This window comes from Vulpes vulpes, chromosome 10 (assembly GCF_048418805.1).
Source record: "Vulpes vulpes isolate BD-2025 chromosome 10, VulVul3, whole genome shotgun sequence".
NCBI classification, from domain to species: Eukaryota; Metazoa; Chordata; class Mammalia; order Carnivora; family Canidae; genus Vulpes; species Vulpes vulpes.
In genome coordinates, this window is record NC_132789.1 from 95,592,277 (window position 1) to 95,617,208 (window position 24,932).

At 34.8% G+C, this 24,932-nt stretch overlaps 1 protein-coding gene and 1 long non-coding RNA gene across 3 annotated transcripts in view; one reads left to right on the forward strand and one right to left on the reverse strand.

Annotated features, from left to right (window-relative positions):
- The window catches only part of FSTL5 (follistatin like 5), a 685,094-nt gene that overhangs the window by 58,520 nt on the left and 601,642 nt on the right, over positions 1-24,932 (reverse strand). For both annotated transcript variants that reach the window (XM_026008082.2, XM_026008081.2), the window contains exons 13-15: positions 20,684-20,833; positions 8,836-8,943; positions 2,998-3,122 (exon numbers count right to left, since the gene is read on the reverse strand). In XM_026008082.2, the coding sequence (XP_025863867.1) occupies positions 2,998-3,122; positions 8,836-8,943; positions 20,684-20,833 (383 nt within the window). The remainder of the gene's footprint in view (positions 1-2,997; positions 3,123-8,835; positions 8,944-20,683; positions 20,834-24,932) is intronic.
- LOC140594255 (uncharacterized) lies at positions 11,616-21,980 on the forward strand. The gene is made up of 3 exons (XR_011994999.1): positions 11,616-11,744; positions 17,280-17,412; positions 20,505-21,980. It is a non-coding gene; the product is annotated as an uncharacterized lncRNA (long non-coding RNA).

The following is a 24,932-nucleotide window of genomic DNA, read 5'->3' on the forward strand; positions in this document are numbered from 1 at the left end:
ATATTTAAACATGATTGTTGATTATGACAAATGATGTTGCTGGGACATTCAGGCTCAGATCTGTGACAGGAGATGTAAGGACTTATTACTTCTATTTACTGCTTCTACATAATTTATATGCTCTTAATGCAGTACTTGTTGCATCTCTGATACTGTGTTAGATGCTGGGAAATTCAGTACATAAGAAATACAGTTCCCTTAATGCTGTGTAATTCCCTCAATCCTATACATAGTCTAGTTTAGGAAATAGTGTAGCACTTTCTTCTTTATTTCCATTCCTGTGAGAAACATGAATTAAGAGCCTACCAGTTTTTAGGCACTTAGGATATAAAATCCTGACACTTGTTCAGGAGCTTTTCAGACACTGGAGATATAAATTATTTGAAATGAGGGTGTAGCAATCTGAGCGAAAAGTAGATTAATGTGATGAGGGGTCAGAGGAAGGAAACTCATATTAATTAAACACATATTATGTGTCAGACCTTCTGCTTGGCCTGGAAAGATATACCAAGCACAGCAGTCAGGAAATAGTCTCAAAGTCTGAAAAACACAAGTTACAAAAAGATCAATCACTGCAACACATATTTAAACACGTGTCAAATTTGGTTCGAAAAATGTGTTACATGAAATAGGTAGGAGAAAAGTTCATATCCCTCCCTCCGATTTTCCTGATGTAGAAAAAAATCCCCATTATGTTAAAAATAGTTTATATTTAATGTTCTGATTTTGGAAACGCATACTAATTTTTACTCTCACTCTTCACTTAGTAATAGGAATAATTACTTTGAAGTGTAGTAGAAAATTTGACCACCATTCACATTCATGAAAATGGGACTCTACATGCAAGGTATGCAAGTAGGAGTGCTATAATTTAATTTGGTATGTTTTATAAGTATGGCAAAAACAACCCTGCATTTCATTATCCATCCCTAAAAGGAAAAAAGATGTTTTAAAATATCCTTAAGCATACTTTTCAGTGTTTTTCACAATGTATACACATAACTAAGATTTTGCCTTATATGTGATCACATAATTCGAATGTTCTTCTAATTATTAGCTCCAACTCCAGTTATGTCATATTTATTTATTTATTTATTTATTTATTTATTTATTTATTTGACACAGAGAGAGCTAGAGAGAGAGAAAGCATATAGAGGGAGAAACAGGTTCCATCAAGCAGGGAGCCTGATGCGGGACTCAACCCCAGAACCCCGGGATCATGACCTGAATCAAAGGCAGACAGTCAACCAACTGAGCTACCCAGGGGCCCCTAGAGTAACCATTTAGACCCTAGAGAGACGTTAAGTTCTGACTGTATGTATAGCAATCCTGTAATTGTGCAATGTAATCTTGTATATCAATTATAAATACAAACTCAGAATTACACAAAGCACTCACTGCATTTTAACAGTTAAACTCTTGACGTGGTAGCCATTTCACCACGATATAATTTACTGGTTGCAAGGGTAAAGAATAGCCCAAACTATATATTATTAACCCTATTAGTATTAGAGACACAGGAAATCTGCTATAAATAATTCCATTACTAGAGCATTGAAAAAAAGGCAAAGTTGATAATAGTATATTAAATAGAGTAACACGTAATAGGCGAATGGGGTAAATCAAGTATCACATAGTAAATTATTGATTAGTAATAATTTATCAATAACTTGAAAATGACAAAGAAATTAATTATAACACTCATTGCCAATTCAATGAAGTTGGATCCTTACCGAGTAAGTATAAAAACATCTATTTTTTGTACCATCTCAAGTGGTGCCATTTTTTATTCATATGGTGATTTCTACTGGCTCTGAACTATTACAGCACTTATAGTCAGATGTAAAAATTATTACTTTGATATAAATACTTTAATAATATGCTGCATTTTCAGTAATTCTACTTATTTTCCATAAAGTATGGAATAATTGTAACAGGACATTATGTTTTTAATCACTTTATTGCTGAGCACATAATAGACATTCTGAAAGTAATGGCCAATTGCTTGAAAAATATACTAACCTCTTTGAAAACATACTTGGCTATGCAAATAACAGTCTACATGTAGTGTCTGACTATGAGCCACATTTCCAATTTATCAATCCCCCTTTTTTACTTCTGGAGGTTAAATTGCACAGTCTCTCGGAATTCTTACAACTCCAACTCTTAGATAATTTCCAATTTTATACAAGAGAAACAATAAACACGTGGATCAAACAATGACTCATATAACATATCTGGAGCAACTCCCCTTCGTAATTCACTTGAGAAACAGAACAAAAATATTAGTTTGGTTCAAATGCACTAATGTTGTTAGCAGTACTTTAAAAGTTTTTCAGCAAATTATCAAAATATATAATACTTGAAATTGTCATATATCCAGTTTCCCTCTTTCAGGCATTTAAAGCACTTCTATGGAACTTTGGAGTGATGTCATTAGAAGAAATTACTTCTTTACCTCTTCTAAATACATACAAGGATAGAACACATCGATGTGTTTCCTCAAAGTGTAGGCCTCAAACATTTCACGTCAAGTTGCTATGTGCTTCCTAATACAGTTTTATATTAATTTCTATATGGGCAAAAATAGTAGAAGAATGTCATTATAATATATTGAATGGATTTATTTATTTTTTTAATGGATTTCTGAGAGTGCTTCTTTTATCACACCGAGTTCAAATGTCAGCATTTTGCAAAAGCCTAATAGGAAGACTCTAATAACAATTTGCAAAAATATTAACTATAGAATTGATTTAAAAACGCGACCGATCTTTTAAAATTCACTTTTTTACGAGGCCTAAAAAGAAATACATGTCAAGAAATTCATCACTAATGTTGATAAAAGTTCATCAAGCAGATGAGACAAAGTAAATCATGTGCAATTATGTGTGTATTTATTGTGGGATAAAGATGTATTTTATTTTTATGGTTTTTTTTTTATCCTTCCTGTCAAAATTAAAGAGAAATCTAAAAGTTGATCACTCATTTAGCACTTACCTTATGTGGGTGATGATGAGTGTGGTAGTAGGAATAAAAAAATCATCCACTCGGTCAAACTGCTTTCCCACTGGCTGGGTGTGAATGGTGTGGTGTGGCACATTCCCGCTGGCCAGGGTTATTACCTAAATGGAGCAGACCGCGGTTAGACCTCGGCAGTGCATTCCCTTAATAGTATCAGCATTAATATGATTTAGAGATGAAACAAATCAGAAGCTGTTTCCTAGACTCTTTATTACCATCCTCAAAATTAGTGTATCATTAAGCAAATTGGAATTTTGTAATTGTTTGCTTATTTCCAACACAGAAATTTGTTTTTATAAAGAAATAGAAAATAGAAAAAGATTTGTCTTGAATAATTTCTGCTTAAATTATAAAATAAATAGAAACTACTTTTGCACTATAAAAGTATTGACTTTGCTATAATGAGAAAAATACAAGCAAGAATACATAGGGTGTAAATGAGATTTTTAGCTTGTCCATCTTTCTTTTTCTCTTTCTTTCTTTCTTCTTCCTTTCTTCCTTTCTTTTGCTTTGTTGAGGTGTAACTGATAAACAAAAAACTTCTCCTAATATAGAACAGGGCTGGAAACAAACCAAAGACTCCAAAACAAATCATATGAAATATATTAGCTCTTAGTAACTTCAGAATTTTACCCCCCCCTTAATTGAAAATAATATTTTCAATATTTGAAAATTAAAAAAAAAATTGGAGAGGAGAGAGAGAGAATGAGAAGAGTAGAGGGGCAGAGGGAGCAAGAGAGAGTCTTAGCAAGCTCCCTGCTGAGGAAGGAGCCCCAGGCAGGTCTCAGTCTCAGGACTCTGAGATCATGACCTGAGCCAAAACCAAGAGTTGGGCTTAACTAAGCGAGCCACTCAGGTGCCCCAGTTTTAAGTAACTTTAATCAAAGACATTTCCTCTTCTTATTCATCATTAATTGGTTTTTAAAACTTTTATGGTCCATTAAAGGAAGATCACTACCTTTAAACTCTTTTATTCTTTGTATCCCATTATGCACCAAATTCTCACAGTTCTTCAGATTTTTCCCACCTCCTCATTTTTTTTTTCCTATTGTTCCTGCTGGACAACCATTGTTCTGCTAGCCTTTTAAAGAACTTTCTGCCTTTATTTCTCCCCTTTTAAATCCTTTCTACATATGGCCACCATATTAAACTTCCGAAACTATTGACTGACTCTGTTAAGTTAAATAGACTTTCCTCCCTCAAAATGGAGCCTTTTCCTTTGGTTTTTATGACAGAAGTAAGTAGCACTTTGATCCTTGTTTTGTTTTGTTTCGGAGGGGCTATTTTTCTTCATTCATATGGGTATACTTTCATTGAGTTCCACTGGAAATTGTTTTCCCAGTGAAAATCGATTATTATAACTAGAAGGCTTAGTTAGGTTGTGGTTAAAAAATAAGACAAAATAGAAAAAAATATATAAACATCTTAGAGGCTTGGGAAATAAAGATTTCATTTTCTACCTATTACTTTTCCAGCGGTTTTTCATGGGGTATGTACTGTTTCACTTAGTATCCCATTCTGAACGGGCAACCAACGAACTACTTGAATGTTTTCATTTACAACAGACTATATTTGCCAGAACTAATCATATGATTCCACCTAACCAAAAGGAGCCTATCATGTGTCCAGAGGAAGAAGGAATCAAAGTCTTTGATAAAAGCTTTAAAGTTACTTCACCTATTTTATTAATGAATGTCAGTGAGGAAGTTTTTAATGGATTTTAGTCATTCATAATAATGTCTACAAAATTTAAATAAAGATTAACACAAGTAATGGGAAAGAAACTCTTCAAATTTTCTTCCCTTTAGTTTGGATAGAGGTGCATAACTCTGAAATGCGTGTACCTAGTATTTGAAGTTAATAATAATACTTAGACTGATGGCAGCAATAATATTTACTGAAAGCTTGTTAATGCCAGTGTATGTTCTCAGTAGTTTACAGGCATCACATAATTTAATATATTCAAGGAACACCGTAATGTATCTCAATCTTACTGATGCAAAACTATTTTATGCCAATGAAGGTATATTAGGTGAGCATCTCATTCGTGTTTGACGTAGTCTTAGGATATAAAAAATGCAATGCCCACGTCTCTAGCTCCTCTCAGTCTGGACTTTGTTCACTGACGGTTCTAGATCCTTCTCACTGCTGCAATTGAACAGGAAGTGGTGGGTTGCCCGATTCAGGACTGAGCCTACCAGCTGCAAAGACACACATAGATACAGGTGTATCTATGATGCACCTTAATCAGTAGGCTCAATCTTATGACAATCCTTGGTTCATTGCTAATGGCATCCTGCTGCTGGTGTCTCCATGTGTGATGCCTTCCTTCCACAAGCCCACAGCTGCCACTCACACCATCACCCCATCTGGTTGGGGCCTTCTTCCTGGCCAATACCAAGATGTAAAGATTTTATTCCAAGTTGTTTCCTGAAGGCATTTCTTCTCTAATTTTTGTGCATTTGAAAAGACATTACACATGGATTATAAAGCTGTGCAGATGACAGACTCACAGCTTTTAAAACAGCATTTCTTATTTTCATAAAGCATAGATGCCTTTTAAAAAGAAAGAAAAATAACTCGGAAAAATCTTTGAGAATTCATCTGAGAACACTAATTGGACAATCACTGTCTTGTATACCTAACATTATGATGGTTTATGGGTTTTATTAATTATTATAAATATCACAGAAAATAATATATTTTGCTTCCATAACAGGCAAAGATGTATAGACTTATAGTCACAATGAAAACACAAAGTAGAAAAAAAAAAAAGAAAACACAAAGTAGAAGTACACATAGGACTTTCAGATCCTTGAAAAAATGATTTTGCACCTTCAAGGTTTTAGTGGCCACTATTATAAGATACACGGCATTAGGGCAAAAAGTGACTGCCTAACTAACCATCGCAACCTAGCACAATGTCTCTAGTTCTAGTCTAATCTTTCAACATGGCGCAGGGACACTACAGCAAAACTGGGACCTTGCTCAGGTTTTTGGTTTGGTGAACTTGATTTCTCCAAATGAAAGTCTACTCCTCTTTTAAAACAAATCTAAGGGACACCTGGGTGGCTCAACGGTTGAGTGTCTGCCTTTGATTCAGGGCGTGATCCTGGGATCCCAGGATCAAGTTCTGCATCAGGCTCCCTGCATGGAGCCTTCTCCCTCCACTTATGTCTCTGTGTCTCTCAATGTGTATCTCTCATGAATAAATAAATAAAATATTTTAATAAGTAAAACAAATATTAAATCCCATTTCCTTTGCCAATGTTTCTTGATAATCTTGTTGGAAGACAATTATCCATGAATATTTCGACATTTAAGCTAAGTCAGGTCTTTCTGAGCAAAAGGCACCAGTAAAGTTGGTGAAAGGATGATGGTGTCCCCAAAATGCCTTGGAAGCTAAGGGTGGCATATTGCTCCTGAGAGAGGGAGAGACTTAACTCCTTTGAGCCTTACTGACATTCCAGGGTGCCAACCTGATAAATTTTGTGTTCCAGAGTAATCATAATCCCTATCTGTCATGGGAGAGAATGGACCAATGTGTCAACAGCCTAAAAAAAAGCCTTTGAGACACATAATTCCAGGGTCCTTCTCCTGTTAGTACCACTATGCTGTATATACAGGGTAACATTAGTCTCCCACCACGTCACCCCATGAGGAAGGATGGGGGATGCAGTGCGAACGCTACCATGCTCCTGGAAGAAGAAATGTCTGTTCTCTGATCCAGAGACCCTGTATTTCCATCAGCCTGTCCATCTAACTATCCATGTATCTATCTTACTTAATCTGTCACATATATCTATGTATGAACATGTGTATAAATGTTACTTTATGCAAATAAATCTTTATGCACTATTTCAAGAGTACTTCTCAATTCTTACATTTATTTTACATTTTCAGGTAAAATAGGCGAGACCTACCTTTCCCTCCACCCAATAAATATTTAAGATTCATTAAATCTTACAAGTATATATATTTTTTGGACATTCAGAGTCAAAGAAGCCATTTATAAATGGCTGAATAATATGGGAGAAGTTACTTAACTCCTTTTCAAAGCCTTTTTCTGCCCTTTCTGTATGATATTAAAGGAGTTTGCCTAAAATGCTTTATGGAGGGATTGCAACACTGAGAAAGCTATTAATTTATCAAAGGAGCAAATACCAAAGTGGACGGGAAGGATTCAGTTCCAAAGAACATGATAAACTGAAAATTCATACGATTTTAAAAGAAAATAAATATATATTTTTTACTTTTATAAGCTGTTTTTATTTTACTTTAAGGGTATAGAGTTAAAAATAATTCATAAGAGTGAATTTTTAAAATCATATATATTGACCTGTTTTATCTGGTCAAGATTTAAGTGCAAAATATCAAATAACCGGGCAATATTGTCATTTTGTGATAGATCAGTCAAACAATTGTCCACAATGAAGACTTTCCATCAGAAGACAGGCTCTGCTACTTCGTCCTCCTAAATCTAAGAAGGCAGTGTGACTCACTTGGTGGAAGCGACTCTATGAGAATTCGAGGGCCTAGATATTAATTAGCTTTGCAACTTCCACTGTCTTATAACCTGGAACGACGATGCTGCGGATGCCGGTCTAAAGGACGAGTAGGCACACGCAGGAGACCCAAGCCACCCAGCTACTCACCACTCTCACATGACAGACGTGGGGGATAAGGCCCTTTTGAGCCACCCAGCTCTGTAATCACAGGAGTGCAGCCATCTGAGGGTTCCCTACCCATGCCTACAAACTCCACAGATTATAGAACCACTGAACTTTGGGTAATAAGCCATTCTTTAATTCTGTTTAAGACATTAAATTTGGGGGTTGATTTGATTTGCCACAATAGATAACCGAAATATTATTATATATGTTAGATGTTTCAAATGACACATATTTCTAATGAAAAATAAAATGCCCTGTCATTCTGAGAGTTCCTTTAAAAGATTCCATTTCGGGAGGCCTACCCTTTGTAAGTTAAATATTGCAAAATTAAAAATACTTCAGAAATATGTAAAGTATTCTTAGTGATAACTGATTAAAATTAAAAACATTGTACTCAATAGACAACTGAAAACTGGCCAAAGGTTAATGATTTGGGACTTTGTAAGAAGAGAAAATGTTCAGGGCAGTGCTACAATCACCAGGTAGTTTGAGACAAAGATAAAACACATTTTCAGGGTTAAATGTTCCTTCTCATTCCCTCTCAGTTTTCCATTAAACTTATAACTCCAGAAATTGAAACTGTGCCAAAGAGACATCATCAATATATATATACTTTTCCTCTCTCTATCAAGTTGTATATAAGCAACCTTAAAACCTAAGCAAATTCCACAAAGACTATAGCAGTTATTCCCCAATTAGAAATGAGCCTGTGCTCAGATCATAAGATACTATCTGTTTGGGGAAAGATAGAGATCTGCCTTGAGCCTGTCTAAGAGTCTTAATCTCTAGCTCACATGCCCTATTTTGAAGAGAGATGGAAACAAGAAAATCCTCCTGAAAATTGGAGGGAGGGAGGGGATTGTTGAAAGGTAAATTATGACTCTTTTTTCCTTAATGGCATCAGTTTTGTCATCATTGGCTTTTCTTTTTACATATAAATCTAACCATTGATAAGTATGCACTGCAATATTATCCCATCCAAACAAAGTACTTTAGTATTAACTTTATCCCCCTCCTTTTCTGTGCAAATCTAGATGTGATTAAAGTACAGTCCTCCAACGAAGATCACCACAAATATCCAATGAGCTATCTGAAGGGTTAAAAATCATTATTTTTCTCAAATATACTGGAATGTGCTTACCTGCAGTGTTGGAGAAGTTTTTTCCGTGGTACCCCAGCTCAACACCCAGACCTGATCATGTGATTTGTCGTAGTGTAATTTAACTGGTACAGGGTCTGTGCTTACTGCCTGTAGGAAATGGGAATTGAAAAAAAAAATGTTTTCAGACTGAAATATTAGTTTCAAACTATGCCAGAAATTTTGAAAGAAACAAGAGTTTAGCTGTCAGATTAAAAATTTATGTTGCCAATTTTCTGATTTTCTAAACCTTTATATGTTTAATCTGGAAATATAATACTTTACGCAAGCATGTTTTCGCACAGTTTTATATAGTCTTATGTTCCTTCATTACCCATGCAGATTGTGTGTCATGGATAAGCTATTTAGAAACTTAAAATATATAAATGATTAATCTGTGTATTTTATTCAATTATTGAACACAGGTAAGAGCTATGCTTATACTATTAGGTTTTCTTCATTCTAATGCTGGTCATGGGATTTGGCCATCTATAATGCTAAAATGCCTGCAATCTGATGTATGGCGGTAACCCTAATGACAGATTACCTAATTTAGTTTCCTTAACGAGAAATCTAAAATCACAGAAAGAAGTAAAAGCAATTTTTGAACCATACTTGATATGGTAAATGTGTTTTTCTGCCAATATTTATAATATTCAGCATTTACTTAGAACAAAACTTCCAGAAAAGAAATTGCTGCCAGGAAGTTATTTCACTCACCTTAATTTCAAGCTATTTATATTTCAGGCTAATGCCTTTCTCAAGTAATTTCCTGTAGTAGTTCCTTATATGTATTTTTCTAATTTTATAATATAAAACAATTGTATTCAATAAAACAACCTTTATTCAATTTTGAAAGCATTTCTTTCCGAGGCTCTGTTGAATATCCTTAGAGAATTTCCCAAGTCGCAGTTCATAATGTAATACTCTTCTCAGTGGGTTAGTTAAAGGTAAACTACAGTTGTGGTTGAATATGTGAAGCCTCATTTTTTAGCTCACATGTTGGCAACTTAGTCTTATGAAAGTATTTATCTTCTGAAACCTTGACCTGAATTTTTTTTCTATTTAAAATTCTCAATACTCTTGGATTACTGAATTAATTATTGGACTTCTCAAGAGACCTACTTGAACATTTCTGTATTAGTGTCCTCATGACTTTCTTCCTAACAGAGCCATTATATTGTTTTGGGACCAGGTGGCCAACTATGATTCCAGGGAAGGTGGCCCACCTGGTGAGCATCAGAGATGTAAGCTTATTTCCCTTTCACAGATGCCAAGTTTCCCGGCCTCTCCAGAGGCTACCCTGGTCATGTGACATATTCTCCTTTATACTTGGTAAGAATTCACATGATGAATGATTTCTGAGAATGATATTGCACCATACTTTCTCTTTGTTCCTGCTTTGAATACTATCATACGAGAACATTAAGCTTTAATTTCCAAAGTCATTTTGAGGCCAAGACAATTAGATTAAGAAGGAAAAGCCACACAACACTTTGAGGATTTGGCAGGAGAAAAATGAAAAGAGACTGAATTCTCCATAACAACCTTGAGTTGCGGCACAAACCTAGAGTAACTGTCTCTAGACTTGATGTTATCTGAGATAATTAAATGGCTTTATTGCTTAAGAGATAGTCTGGTATTTTGTTAATTGTAATCCAGTGAATGCCAGATGTTTCATTTAAATTCTTCATGTACTCATTGATTATTTCAACGCATATATAGCAGAAGTGCCATCATTAATCATTACACGAGTAACAAAGCAATAAGATTCCTTTGATTTTTCATCTTTTCCCCTTTATATGTAAAACTTGATCCATGTGTGATTATAACAGTTGCCCTCTTTTGCATGCGGCTTAAAAAGAAATAGTCCTAAGGTCTTTAAAATGTTAAAGATAAAATAGCTCAACAACAAAAGCAACGTTAACAAAGACCTCATTATTATTCAATTATTAAGAGACAATTACACAAAGAGCAAAGATCTTTAGATAACTTTAAATATTAAGGAGCAATTTAAATAAAAATTTCCAGTTTACCAGCTCTCATAAGATTCTTTTCTTTCACTGATCTCTTTCCTAAGTACGACCCTCTATGGGCATACCACAGTCCATGGGTTAGGTTAATATCCACATAAAACAGCGTAAGAAATGGAGACTCAGCCTTCCTGGAAATCATCCAGCAGGTGATCAGCAGAGCTGAGATTTGATAGTCTGTCTTTATCCCCCATGTGGCAACCTCTCTGAAGATGAGACACCATCCTTCCTAGTTGATAGTTTAATTCCTGACAATGCGTGGACACGTTGCCCTCCTATTTATGCCTCACGTATAAGAAACATTCTTTACTTTTTCTCTTTTGGAAAATGGAAAGAAATCCACAGGCCCAAACATATGCAGTATCATCTGTATAAGTGTTACAGACCTAGCTGAGAATCAGGGAGAGACAGTATATGCCATGCTTATAGCTGACTGCAGCGGAAGCCGACTACAAATGTAGCATCCTCACTTAAGTGGAAAAAAAAAAAAAGAAAAAGAAAAACCTTAGGAAGTTACTAAGCTTTTCTGTGCTTAAGTTTCCTCTCTAATAAAATGGAGACAATAATCACACCCCATTTGAAAGGCTCGTTCTGCATATTTGGTAAGGTAGTAAATATGAAGTGCTTAGGTTGTGCCATGGAAATGTTACTATTACTATCAGAAAAGTTAATTGAACTAGAAGCATTTTCTTTTTTTTCCCCTTTTTTAAAGATTTTTTTTTAATGATTTACTAATTTGAGAGAGACAGAAGAGAGAGAACAAAGGGCAAAGGCAAAGGCAAAGGCAAAGGGCAGAGGGAAGCTTGCACCTGGGACCCTGGGATCTTGATCTGAGCCAAAGGCATAACCAACTGAGCTGCCCAGGCACCTGGACTAGAGGTATTTTCATGACAATTAGTATTGTAATGTTTTGAAGTTGGAGATATAGTGTCCTTATTTAGCAAATGAAGGATCTCAGACCTAGAAGAGAAAGTAAATAAACAGCGTCTTTGTCCTTAAGGATTCTATAGGCTAGAGGGTGAAAGAACTTAGAATGACTAGATGCAGGTGACAAAATAAAAATACGGACCAAATGCCATGAAAGGTCAGAGGAAGAAGCACAAAGCAGAATGAAGGATAAGGGGAGGAGGTGATGCTTTGAGCATTTGAGTACGAATATTTTAACAAATGGGAAGGCAAAGACTATTTTTTTGAAGTCAACTTATGAGAATATGTTCCAGGAGATGCCAAAAGACAGTCCATAGAGAATTGCCTTCAAATTATTAAGATATATGTATTTGAAAGAGAAAAAATATCAATTTTCAAAATGGCTTCAGATTAAAAAAATATATCTATCTACTCAACGGTCTCCAAAATGTTTGGATAGTTTTATATTTCAGCATTTTAAAGGTTTGTTATGAAATTCAACATATTTTGGTGTTTGGTTATAATAGCTCCCAGAAATGAAAAAGATATGCAGATCCAAAATGGAGAAAAATACCTCTGACATGCTTTATTTGGAAAATGTTTAACTCTTAGGGGGAAAAAAATCTGTTTATAACTTTTCAAGTGTACAGATATAACTTTTCAAGTGTACAGATATAACTTTTCAAGTGTACAGATATAACACATTCTACAGAAGGAACATTTACATGGTTTTCAGCAACAAAATCATGTAACAATGACAGAAATATTTCCAAACAACCATCTTTAGGATAATCTTGCCATACCCAATTTTCAGCCAAAAGACAGATATTTTCCTACTTATATTGTCAACTTTTGAAAGGAATAAATTGCATGTATTGGATTTCACAAAATAGCTCCTAGTATACTCTGGAAATTACTTTAAATGATAAGTTTAGATCATAAGCTTTTGTAAAAGAGAAAGACACTATATTTGATACTTAAAGTATTATCTCTCTTGCAACAATTAAACCTATTAAGACTCTGTGTTGTGAAATACTTGAAATGTTTCTCCACATTTTATGAAAGGGATGGTAAAGATTCTATTATCCTTGACTGCCCTCCCTCCCGTGCCTCACATTCTCAGGAAACAGGATTCTATATGCCTTCTAAATACTGACCTCTGCAGCACCTCCCCTGCAACCCCAAGAACAGAGCTCTATCCTCTAGACCTCACCCCATGGTTCCTAACTTCTAACTTTATACTCACCACCTTTCTCAACAGATTTGTTAGGAATATTTTTTTGTTAGCATTATTAGACAGATCATAAGAGCAATAACACTACGGGGTCTTCTCATTTCCCTCTGAGTAAAGCCAGAAGTCCTTCGAATGACTACCAAGCCCTGGCTGACCTGCCCCTTCTGTCTCCTTTCTCCGGTGCCTTCACCTACTACTCCAGTCCAGGTGCTCTGGGCCTCCTGCTGTTCATCCAGCGTGCTTGCCATACTCCTGCCTTTTGGAGGGCTTTGCCCCTAATGGTCTTCCCCTAGATAGCCCAATGTCTGGTTCCTCAACACATTCGCTGCTCAGAACTCACCTTCTCAGTGATGCCGGTCTACTCCCCCTGCTTAATCCTTGGCCAGCCTTCATTTTGGGCACATCCCCTCACCCTTAGCTTTCCCAGCCCCACCTGGTCTTGAGCTACCATTTTACCTTTTCCAAAGCACTTACCACAGAGCACATATTATATAACATACATTTTTAGTATTTCTATTTTTCATGTCCATCTATATCCCATAGATTCTAGGTTCCGAGAAAGATTTTTTTGCTTTTAAGTCAATAATACAACCTATGCACTTAGAATAATACCCTGATAATAGCAGTACTCGACAATTAGTGGACCTCTAAATCTACTTAATTAGGAAAAGCAAACTGCGAAAATTAAACAGCGTTCCAAACCTTATTAAGATCATCATTATTATTTTAAGAAAGACAATTATACTCTATACCATCCTTATTATGAACAAAAGTTTTTTAAAATGTTTTTCGAATACAAATTATTTTAATTTAATCTTCATAACAATCTTTGTGTTCAGATATGCCGTATTGATAATCCCTTTGTACAGACAACAGTGAATTCAAGTACCAATATCGATCCCTTCCTATTATAAAATTCCCACTTCCGTCTCCAGGTGCCTTCCTGTCCACTGTGCATTACATCACTATTCAGCATACAGATGAATTTATTAGGCTTCCATGTTGGTCCATGTATTAAATATTTATGAAATGTCTTAAGATTTTTTTTTAAAGATAAAAAGATGTATAAATGGCATCCTAGTATTCCCTTCTCACAACTCATCACCTTTCATTCCCTTATGCTACCCACAATCCACTCTGGAGACTACTGGTGTATATGTTTTTTTTTTTTTTTTCCCTGAAGCTACCAACCATTTATCAACAAGAAATGATATAAATTGAATTACAAATTACAATGTTCAAGAATATGTGATTGGAAGAAAACATTCCATATATATTCATCCTTCTCCTCAGAATTAACCTATATAGATTGCTTATTCACTACTTTGTATAAATTTGCATTTAACTACTGATCTTATTCTGCTGGGAAAATGGTTTTCAGGCTTTGCCTGGAGAAGCCTATGGAAGTAAGATTGATTTGTAGCAGGTGATTCAAATCCAGGCCATACTAGAACAAAGGGAATCAGGTTAGATCTAATGAATGATTCTGTAAGATTTTGTCTAAATGAAAGGTTCTGCTATTATAGGTTCGAAATTTTTCTCCCATACCATAAACACGATAGTTTTCTGCACACAGTGGCATTTGCTTGGCCTGGTGGTATGCAAATAATTAGGCCACAATCCTACTTTCAAAAATGAACTGATCTTTTAAACATTTTCAGAAATATCTTTCAGGGGAAAGGAGAAAAAAATGAGTGGGAAATATCAGAAAGGGAGACAGAATATGAGAGACTCCTAACTCTGGGAAATGAACTAGGGGGAGTGGAAGGGGAGGTGGGCAGGGGGTGGGGGTGACTGGGTGACGGGCACTGAGGGGGGCACTTGATGGGATGAGCACTGGGTGTTATTCTATATGTTAGCAAATTGAACACCAATAAAAAATAAATTTATATAAAAAAAGAAATATCTTTCAAATTATAATATGTTATTATTATAATTAATTAACAGTCATGATCTACTCTACAAATGCAGGTCTGAAAATCCATTTCTTAATTTTCCATATAAATACCACTTTCAGAGTATTCTATTGTCATGTTGAATTAACTTCTTCCATTCTTTCATTAAAATGTTTAAAATACACTATATAATTAATAATAATAATAATAATAATAAAGGTCTTTTTGTAGCTTTATAAAGATATCACTAAAATATTTTTCTTTAATATTTTAAAACATTGCTTAAGAATATAATTGCTTACACAATAAAGTTTCTTTTCCTCTTTGTCGATCTACAAACCTTAACTCCTTCATAATACCAACATACCCAGTGTTATGCAAATTTATCAGTACTTCTTGAGATGAGACAAATATAAACGATTTAAAGTATATGCTATACGGGTCATGGACCAGTTGCATCAACTTCTATAAAGATGGCTTATTTTTGTGAGGAGGCAACACCAATCATAGCAATAAAGATACACAAAACTTGGGGTGTCGTCCTGACATGAAGGAACAGTGAAGCACAGCTTGTTTATCAGCCTGACAAGAAGAGTACCAGCTGGCTAATTAAGTGAGCCTAATTTAAACTAATGATGTCGATTCTCAAGATAATGTGCTAATGGCTAGAGGAGACTGCTGATGACACTTAAGAATACTCCCGAGGTGTCACAAGCCGCTGCTGCATCCAAGCAGAACCTGATTTTGCTCCACAGAAGACAAAATGAGGTCAGTTGTTTACTAGTCAGTCTTTAAAACAGCCAAATATCACCTGTCTGCCACTCTTACAAAAATTCCACAGTAAGAAAAATGTAGATACATTTGATGTTTAAAGCAACACCAGCATCACCGATTCCATTAAAAGACTGTGACCTTTTACTTTTTAAGCTGCAGATAAAAATAATACTGTTGCATCCGCTGAAAGCAAATATACTCTAATGGCATATTTTATCATGAATTTCATGAAAATCTTATGTTGTCAGAAAATATGTGTCATTTTGATAATGAAATGTAACAAAGCTGTTCCAAATTTTTAAATATTTAATCCTAAATACACATTTAATACCAATCTGCACAGTCTTTTGCATGCATTTGCATGAAAAAGAAGAAGAAATATGATTTCTTAGATAAGGTCTGGATAAAACACTGGGGATCTCCTTTAATTAGATTGAAAAAGAAAGCTTGAAAGATTAAAGTTAAATAAGAGCAGTCTGTTTTTTTCTCTTTTCTTTTTTTCAAGGTTGATTTTGAACTTCACTGTTCCATTTCTTTATCCAAACTATAGAAAATTCTGAGGCATCTTCTATCATGTTTGGGAGAAGATTAAGTAAATTTCTCTTATAATTAATATTCTTAGCTGTCTCTGTATAATATACACAGCTTTGGAAGAAATAAATCAACAGCTACAGCACATGATCAGGAAGTATAACTTCACTTGGATGCAAAAAAGACTGACTTCAACCCTAGCCGCAGTTGAGAAAAGTGGTCAAATTGAGAAAGGATGCTTAACATTTTACAAAATTAACTTTGTACTTTGCAGTTGCCTTTGAGTGCGGTCTGTCCTTGGATCCAAATACAGCTCAAATCACAAAGTTGTTGTACTTGTCATTGTTTTTAATTTAGTGTTTTAAGTAGTTAGAGGTGATCTTTCCTTAAATAGTTTTAGAACTTGAACTACTTGGATTATTAATTTATAAGCCGAGGGTTCAATATCTAGGTCTGTAAAACCTGCCGTGTTGTTTTTAAACTGGGAAAACCTTGAGATAATTTTTATAATTCTAAGAAACGAAATATTTTCAAGTATAAAAATAGAACCATTAGGATATTTATAATTCACCTTTAAGCATGCACTTTTGAGGGCTACGATTTACATACCCTAAGGTAATATTAAGACAAATATAAGGATGTATTCTTTTACTCAGCAGGTAGTAGATGTGGAATTAATTATCCAAAGGGCTCACAGACTGAAATTATATGTGGTTTTGAAAGAGAAAACTTAGACAAATTAAAACCTAGAAAATTTTAGTTAAAAAAAAATCTTCTGTGGTATATATCTAAACTTTTAGGTTGGTATTTACAGTCCACAATAGGTTTCAAGAAGTAGTACTCCTATCGGAAAGAATACTAGACTGAATGTGCCCGGTATGAAAATTTTCATTTTATTGATTGATTGATTGATTGATTGATTTTTTAATTTTCATTTTATAAACAATGGTCATCCCTAAATTTCTGTAGAACCGATTGCTGCAGAGTGGCCCAAGTCATTGCAGCTGCTCTTTCGCCCCTTCTTTCTGGTGAGGTATTCAGCAGCCCCTATAATCCAGAACCTTTCCCTTTCAGTGACAGAAGGGTACCATTCAACACCATACACCCAGCCAGAGCTGCGTGAGCAAGCCCAGGACACTCTACAGCCTCTGCCTTTTTGCTCCAAGGATTAAGTTTCCACATTTCTCCTACAACAGGAATTTATCTGGTAGGTTATTCTTGGTCCCTTCTGTTCTCCAAATGGAAGGTAGTTGTAGCAGTGAGGCAATAAGGCAAGGCGCATCCAGAGAAGCTTAAGATGCTTCTTCGGTACAGAAAGTCTGCCACAGGTCAGCTTTCACCTCTAAACCCGTCTGGGACGGAATATTTTTTGTTGTTTCGTTTTAGGACTCTCAAATCAAGATTCCTTTTGTATTCCTATTGGGTTACATCATATTAACTTATGTTTTCCCTTTAATTTGTTTTTTCCCATTCGTTTTTCAAAAGTCACTACTATGACTTTCACCTTAGTACTTTCTTAGTTTCTTTTACTCTCTGCTAGGATCGTGGTTATATATTCTTTTATTCAATTCTAATAGTGTTAATTGTGACTTTTGTCCTCGTTCTTTGCGATAATTCCCAGTTTCCTTTTGATTAGTCTTTTTTGAATAACTCAGTGTTTACCTTTTACATGTTAATTCCTTTGTGTCTTTATAGACATTTCTTTATACTTTCCTTCTTTCATTCAGATTATTCTAATTTTCTTCAGCTGAATTCTAAAACTATCCAGTTAAATTAATCTATTACTGTTTTATTTTTAATTAAGGAGCTGAGCTAAATTCCCCGACAACTCAGTCTTTTTTTTTTTTTTTTGACAACTCAGTCTTATTTGGATTCAACATATTTAATCATGATTACCGATATTACTTGATATTAGTATTAATATTTTACATTTACATTGGTGTTATTAATAGCGTAATGTTGTGTCAGAGAATGGGTATGAAACGATTTTCATTACTATTTCTTGTGACTTAATTTATAGCCCAGCATGTGGTCATTTTTACTAAATGCTTCACTTAGTGAATGCTATGGTCTGAGTGTCTATGTCCCCCCTTAGAATTCATATCCTGAAATCCTAACCCCCAAAGGCGATGGTTTTGGGAAGTGTGGTCTTTGGGAAGTGATTAGGCCATGAGAATGGAGCCCTCCTGAATGAATTAGTGCTTTAATAAAATAGACCCATCAGAGATTCCTCACCCCTTCTGCTACATGAGGACACAGTGAAAGGGCACCAGCTATGAACCAGCAAGAGGATCCTCATAGGATCACAACCATGCTGACATTTTGATCTTGGACTTTCCAGACTCAGAACTCCGAGAAAAAAAAAAATTCTGTTGCTTACAAGCTACTTAGTCTGTCGTATTTGGTTGCAGGGCCACTATATTTAATATGTGTTATTATTTATTAATATATTTGATCATTGCTGGATGCAAAGGCTAACACACACATATGTTAGTTCAAGCATAGCAACAGTGTTGTTCAGTTCACATATAGCATGGATTTTGTTGATTTATCAAGTGTTGAAGTATCAAAATCTTCTGTTTTTGATCATATACCAATCTCTACTAGTAGTATGGCAATAATCACTTGATAAAATTGTAAGCAATCACATACGTTTTTAGTCTTATATTTTCTTTTTATCATCATCAAGTAACTTGCTTTAACCTGATGCTTTGTTCCTTAAAGTTCCTTTTAAAGTCTCACATCACAGCTTTATTGTTTTGTTGTTAGTAGAATTCCTGCATTATCTATACTGTCCTTAAATGTCACTTTTTCTTTTACCTTTTTTAGAGAGTATACCTCATAGTGTGCATTTGGCTAGATTTTTGTTATTCTGCCCAACAATTTTCTTTTTGTCTTTCAATTAATTACATGAGTCCATCCTAAGTTATTTTAATTGTGAGCATATTTTTTAAATTTCTACTTATTTTTTAATATTTGAGTATAGCTGACACACAATGTTACATTAGTTTCAGTTGTACAACTTAGTGATTTGACAAGTTTATGCATTATGCTATGTTCACTGTAAGTATAGCTACCATCCGTCCCATTGCATGGCTATTACTCTATCATGACTCTATTCTTTATGCTCTACTTTTAGTCCCTATGACTTACTCATTTATAAATGGAGGCCTATATCTCTCTCTCCTCTTCAATATTTTGCCCAAACCCCATCTACCTACCTCTCCTCTGGCTAAGATCAGTTTATTCTCTGTATATATAGTTTGATTCTGCTTTTGGTTGTTTATACTTTTTTTATTTTCAATAAAAACACTTTTAATTCTTTTATTTGTAATACCAAACATAGCCATAGTAGGCAATCAACAAATGTACACAAAGTGAATGAGTGTGTGGATAGATGGATGATGGGATTTCATATGAAGCTGTTAAGGACTCTTAGAATGAAAAGCCCTAACGTTGAACTCATTACCACTTTTTGTGGTTCTAGTCAAGAATCATGAGAGGGGCTACTTCAATATTCGACTCGAAAACATTATTGATGCCAGAAAAAGTCTTTGTAAATATAAGGAATGGTTAGATTCCAATGTCTCAGAACTACTTTGATAGTAAATAGATATAAAGCACTTCTACATGCCAAGATCTTCTATAAATGTTTTATATGCATTAATTGAGGTAATTCTAAATACAACTTTATGCGATATGTACAGTTATTAGTCCCATTTTGCAGATTATGCATATCTAATAAAGCTGTTTTAAGTTTGTTTTCTCTGAGAATCAGGAGGTCATAAGAGTCAAGTGCCCAGTAACGGGAGCCAGATTGCCTAGAAGCAAATCCTATACCACCCCTCAGTTGATGTGCAATGGAGTACAAATAGATTGCCCAAGTTAAACAACTTCAGAAAGAGCAGGGAATGAAACATTTGGGAACTTAAACCAGAATGTTTTTTTTTTATAACCATGACCATGACGATGTGTATTAGGATTTTTTTCTCTGTCTTTGACTTAAGTACATATTACTTGTTTAACTACTATAGTAAAGCCTACTAAATTACGTTTATCTAATGAAGTCTACTATTATCTTGGCTTTTGTTAAGAATCAAGTAAGAAAGAGATAATACTGTTTCTGGAATGGTAATAGAAATACCTTAATTAGCCTCTGACTGGAACTTCTGTAGCTCTGAACAGAATAAGCAAAACTGAGACTGATTTTTGTGGAATAGCCATGTTAGTATTATGGTGTGTTTATGGAATCTAAGTTTTGAAAATAAGAAAAATTAAATTATTTTTTTAATTCATTAGGCTGAAGGAACAGAAAGAGAGGACAGTGTGCAGAAAATGCATACATTTTCCAGTTATCCAAGCAATGAAACAAGTTATCAATGGCAATCAAATGTCAATGGGCAAGTTACTTGGTAAAGAATTACATACAAGTAAATTTCTTTTTTAAAATCATATTCAAAAGCAGGGATCATTCATACCTGAACAACTTTTTGGGACTGGACATCAACAACAAGGACTCTGTCCAAAGTTGGCTGTGCAACGTAAATGAACTTGTCTTTGACATTAACAGCGGAGGCCCACACACACCTCTGAACTTCATCTCCTTCAGCTTTGGGACAGACTTCATCCTATAATTTAGAAAATAGGGGATAAAATGAATATCTTAAATTATATCATGGGTATGGCATATTAGGAGCAAAATTAACGTTTGATGCTTTACTACTTTCAGTATCAAAAATAAAATATATACATACACAGAGAGGGTGTGTGTGTGTGTTAAATAAAATAAAACAATATATAGTGCATATGCAAGCTCATTAAATGTATATATAAATCAATATGAATAACCCTTTGATATAAATGTCATTAAGACCTTAATCACTTATTTCTAACAGGATATAATCCTTTCATTCGTTATTACCTGTTCATAATTCAGTAACTTCAGAAATAGATAATAAATCCAATGTTTTCTCTCAAATCCTCTAATCTCAAGCTTCTTTACCAGGCATTAAATGTCACACTAAAATATATTTAGAGGTTATCTCATCGGTGGCTGCCACCATGGCATATCCTTGATCTTTTCAAAAACTACCAAATCCACCAGAAATGATTCGAAGTTTTCTAACTTGTGGAGTATCAGAAGCTTAGAAAAATTATAATTAGGTAGCTATTCAGAATGCTTATTTTATTTTTCAATTTGGTAGCAAGGTCACATTTTATCTTTTAATCTGCCCAAGTAGATTTTTATTCTGCTCCTTCACCGTCAATTGTTTTCTGGTTGAATATTTAGAGTTTGCAAAAGAAGGCCATAAATGAGGCAAAAAAAAAAAAAAAAAAAAAAAAACCTCCTTTTCCTCCTTTCCTGAATTTTGTCAATACATGAATGTGAAAGGGATATTTAAGCCTTTGTGATCCACGCTGGTAGACACATCACAAACGGGAGAAACATCATTAGCTCATTTTTTGTTTCAGGTTTTTTCTTTTATCTACCGGTCTTTTGGCTTTGTAATTCTCTCAACTTACCTATAGTTAGAAAACTACTGAGAAGAGAGATCTGTTGAACTGTGCATAAAATATGTGTGTAATGATATTTATATAATGATAATGATGTAATGATAAACACTGATTCTAGCGTTTCATTTGCTTTATGGTTTAGGTATGATCACTGATTACAGATGTCTAATTTATTGATTTGTATAATTCCAGTCAGTAACGCTTAAGTTAGAATACTCTCCTTCTTTAATTCAAATAAAAACATTTTTTTTCCAGCTGACATTCCATTCACCATTTGTATTTAATAACCATATAACACAAGGAACAAGGTTTTCATTATCAACACCACTAAGCATTCTTTGACTCTAAAAATAATACTGACAGCAAATAAACCACATTTGCCATATAGTAATTAAAATGGATATGCCGCAGTAACACCTTTTGGGGGAGCACAAGCATAGTAGGTGGTTTTCCTGTTTGCATAAAATTTAGATAATGATGTAAAAACCAGAGCACTTTGGAAGGAGAGCTCAGTGTGTGGTCTGCTGTTTCTCTCCTCTAAAACTTCAGATCTGATTCAGGGAGAACTTGGAATGTCCTCTAATTTTTAAGATTCAGTCCAGAAGTTGCCAGGTACAGTCAAGACACGGGGAACATATAATGATAGTGTTTTCCTCTAAACAGTACAGGCTGTTTCCAGGCTTCCAGGACAGAACCAAACAAATTGAAAACTAAACATCCAATGTGTGCTTCTGGCAGTTCTGGAAGCATGACATTAATTCCATTACACAGAATGTACCCTAATCACTGTAACATGATTACCAGTGGGGTCATCCCGAGCAATGTCCACGGCCCCCTTCAACAGGCAGGACAAACCTGAAATCTGTCCCCAGCACACGCACAGAATAGTCTCATTCATCAGTTCACTGAAACATTATTTTCTATGCCAAACATATTTCTCCAGAAGTATATTAAATATTTTTGACAAGAACCTATTTTGTGAGAATCCAGGACTCTTAATATGTACTTGAGAGGCAAGAAGATGAGGGGGGGGAAGTGGGAGTTGAGGTCGATGAAAGGCTCTGAACATAGAAAAATTGTTTATAAATTCTTTGCTGTTGTGTAAAAGCTACCAACAAAATCTGCCAAAATAATAGGAAGTGTGAGTGACCTGACACATAACTGTCAGTGAAACAACTGCCGAACCAGGAGCAATTTCCACCCCTTTGTTTGCTACAAAACTATTCAACAGTAAAATAAACTGCTCTGCTGGGAATTATTTCCTATTTGTATGCTGTCTCCATTAGATGTCCCTGACCAGCCTCACAATCATTTTTACAAAGCCATTAAAAGTTTCCTGACAGCCACCCTGAGTTTTCTTTGCTTCACTTTATGTTATTATTTCAGATTATCGTCTATTAGGTCCCATTTTACAACAGCACTCTTATTTTTTCAAATCGCATAGATTAATATTTATTTCTGTGGATAGGAATTTTAGAGGAATGTTTTTCACATGCATTATGCATTTAATGAGACAAAGGAAGAGCTAAAAAAAAAAAAACCAAAGGTGCAAAATAAAATTAAGATAATACATACTGATGAGGAAAATTGTCAGGAATTAGATCAAGAAGTTTAATTAAATCACTTTTTATAGAAATGTACACCCACCGTTTAGACTAAAAGGAATTAATAAGATATTAGACCTAATAAGGATGAGGGTCAATAGGAAAAAAGACAATTCTAGTTCATAGTTAGAATTCATCTGTTTCCCTTTACGTCATTTCCATATTCAATTACATATATTCTTCCAAAATTTTAAAGGCAAACAAGGTATGTTTCTAGTGATGATAGAAGTTTGGATTTAACAATTAAAATAGTATTGATGATACCTGATTGTTAAACATAAGTAGGTCAAATAGGTGGATATTTGCATTCATCTTCTATAGGACTTTGCCATTTTCATGTATTGTGTTGTCTATTAAAAACACTTTTCCCTGGGCGTTTGGGTGGCTCAGTTGGTTGAGCCTCCAACTCTTGGTTTCAGCTCAGGTCATGATCTCCAGGTCAGGCTCACACTTAGCATGGAGTCTGCTTGAGAAGATTCTCTTCCTCTGCCCTTCCTCCTGCTTGATCAATAGATCTCTCTCTCTCTCTCTCTCTCTCTCTAATAAATTAATAAATAAAATCTTTAAAAAAATCACTTTCCCATCAAACCTCTAAATTCTAATCTCTCTTTCCTTTTCCTCATCGTCCTTCCTCATAATCCTCCTTTCAGCACATCTTCCATCATTCATAGTGAGGACAAATGTTATTCGTCACAAGCACCTCCATTTCCCTTGCATCCAACTCAGTAAATTTCTGTCATTATCCCCTCCTCTCATCCTTCTCTTGAATCACAAATTTGTCCACTGTCCTTTGCCTTCAGAAAGATTCGGCCTATATTTAATTTGTAATTGTAGTCATGTCTCCAACTATTCAAACATGAACACTCCCTTGTAATTTAAGAAGCAAAGGATAAGGAGACATTAATTGGATTTTGTCTTCTTTCCCTTCCAGTCATCCAACTAATTCTCTTCAGACACTAAGGTGTCTAGAAATGTACTTCCATTTCCTGACCCTTCAGTCTAAATTGTTCATACTTCAAACTGACTTTCATCATCCTCCCTCTTTCAAAAGAGGAAAGATCACCAGTGGCCTCAGAATTTCCAATCATTAGTCTTTACTTCTTGTTGGCGAAGCACTCATTGAGTACTTACCATGTGAGAGATATCATGCAAAACTATATGTGGAAATAAAGCCACGAATACACAAGAATGCCTGCGTTGCTTATAATTTCTGATGCATTTGGCAATTCAGACTTTGATTCTTCCAAAAATGTTCTTTCATTTTTGTAAGGCAAAGATCAGCAAACAATGGCCCCAGGCCAAATTCATACCATTGCCTATTCTGATACACGGCCCAACAACTGAGAACTTTTTTTTGCATTTTTTAATGATTGAAGAAAATCAAAAGAAAAATACTGTTCCGTGACATGTAACATTATACGGGATTCAAATTTACACAAAGGTTTATTGGAACACAGCCAAATCCATTCATTTAAGTATTGTCTATGACTGCTTTCACACTATAATGACACAATAATCATGTGGACTGCAAAGCCTAAGATATTTACTATCTGGACCTTTGCAGAAAAAAATAAAAAACAATGCTGTTGATCCCATTTTTGGATATATC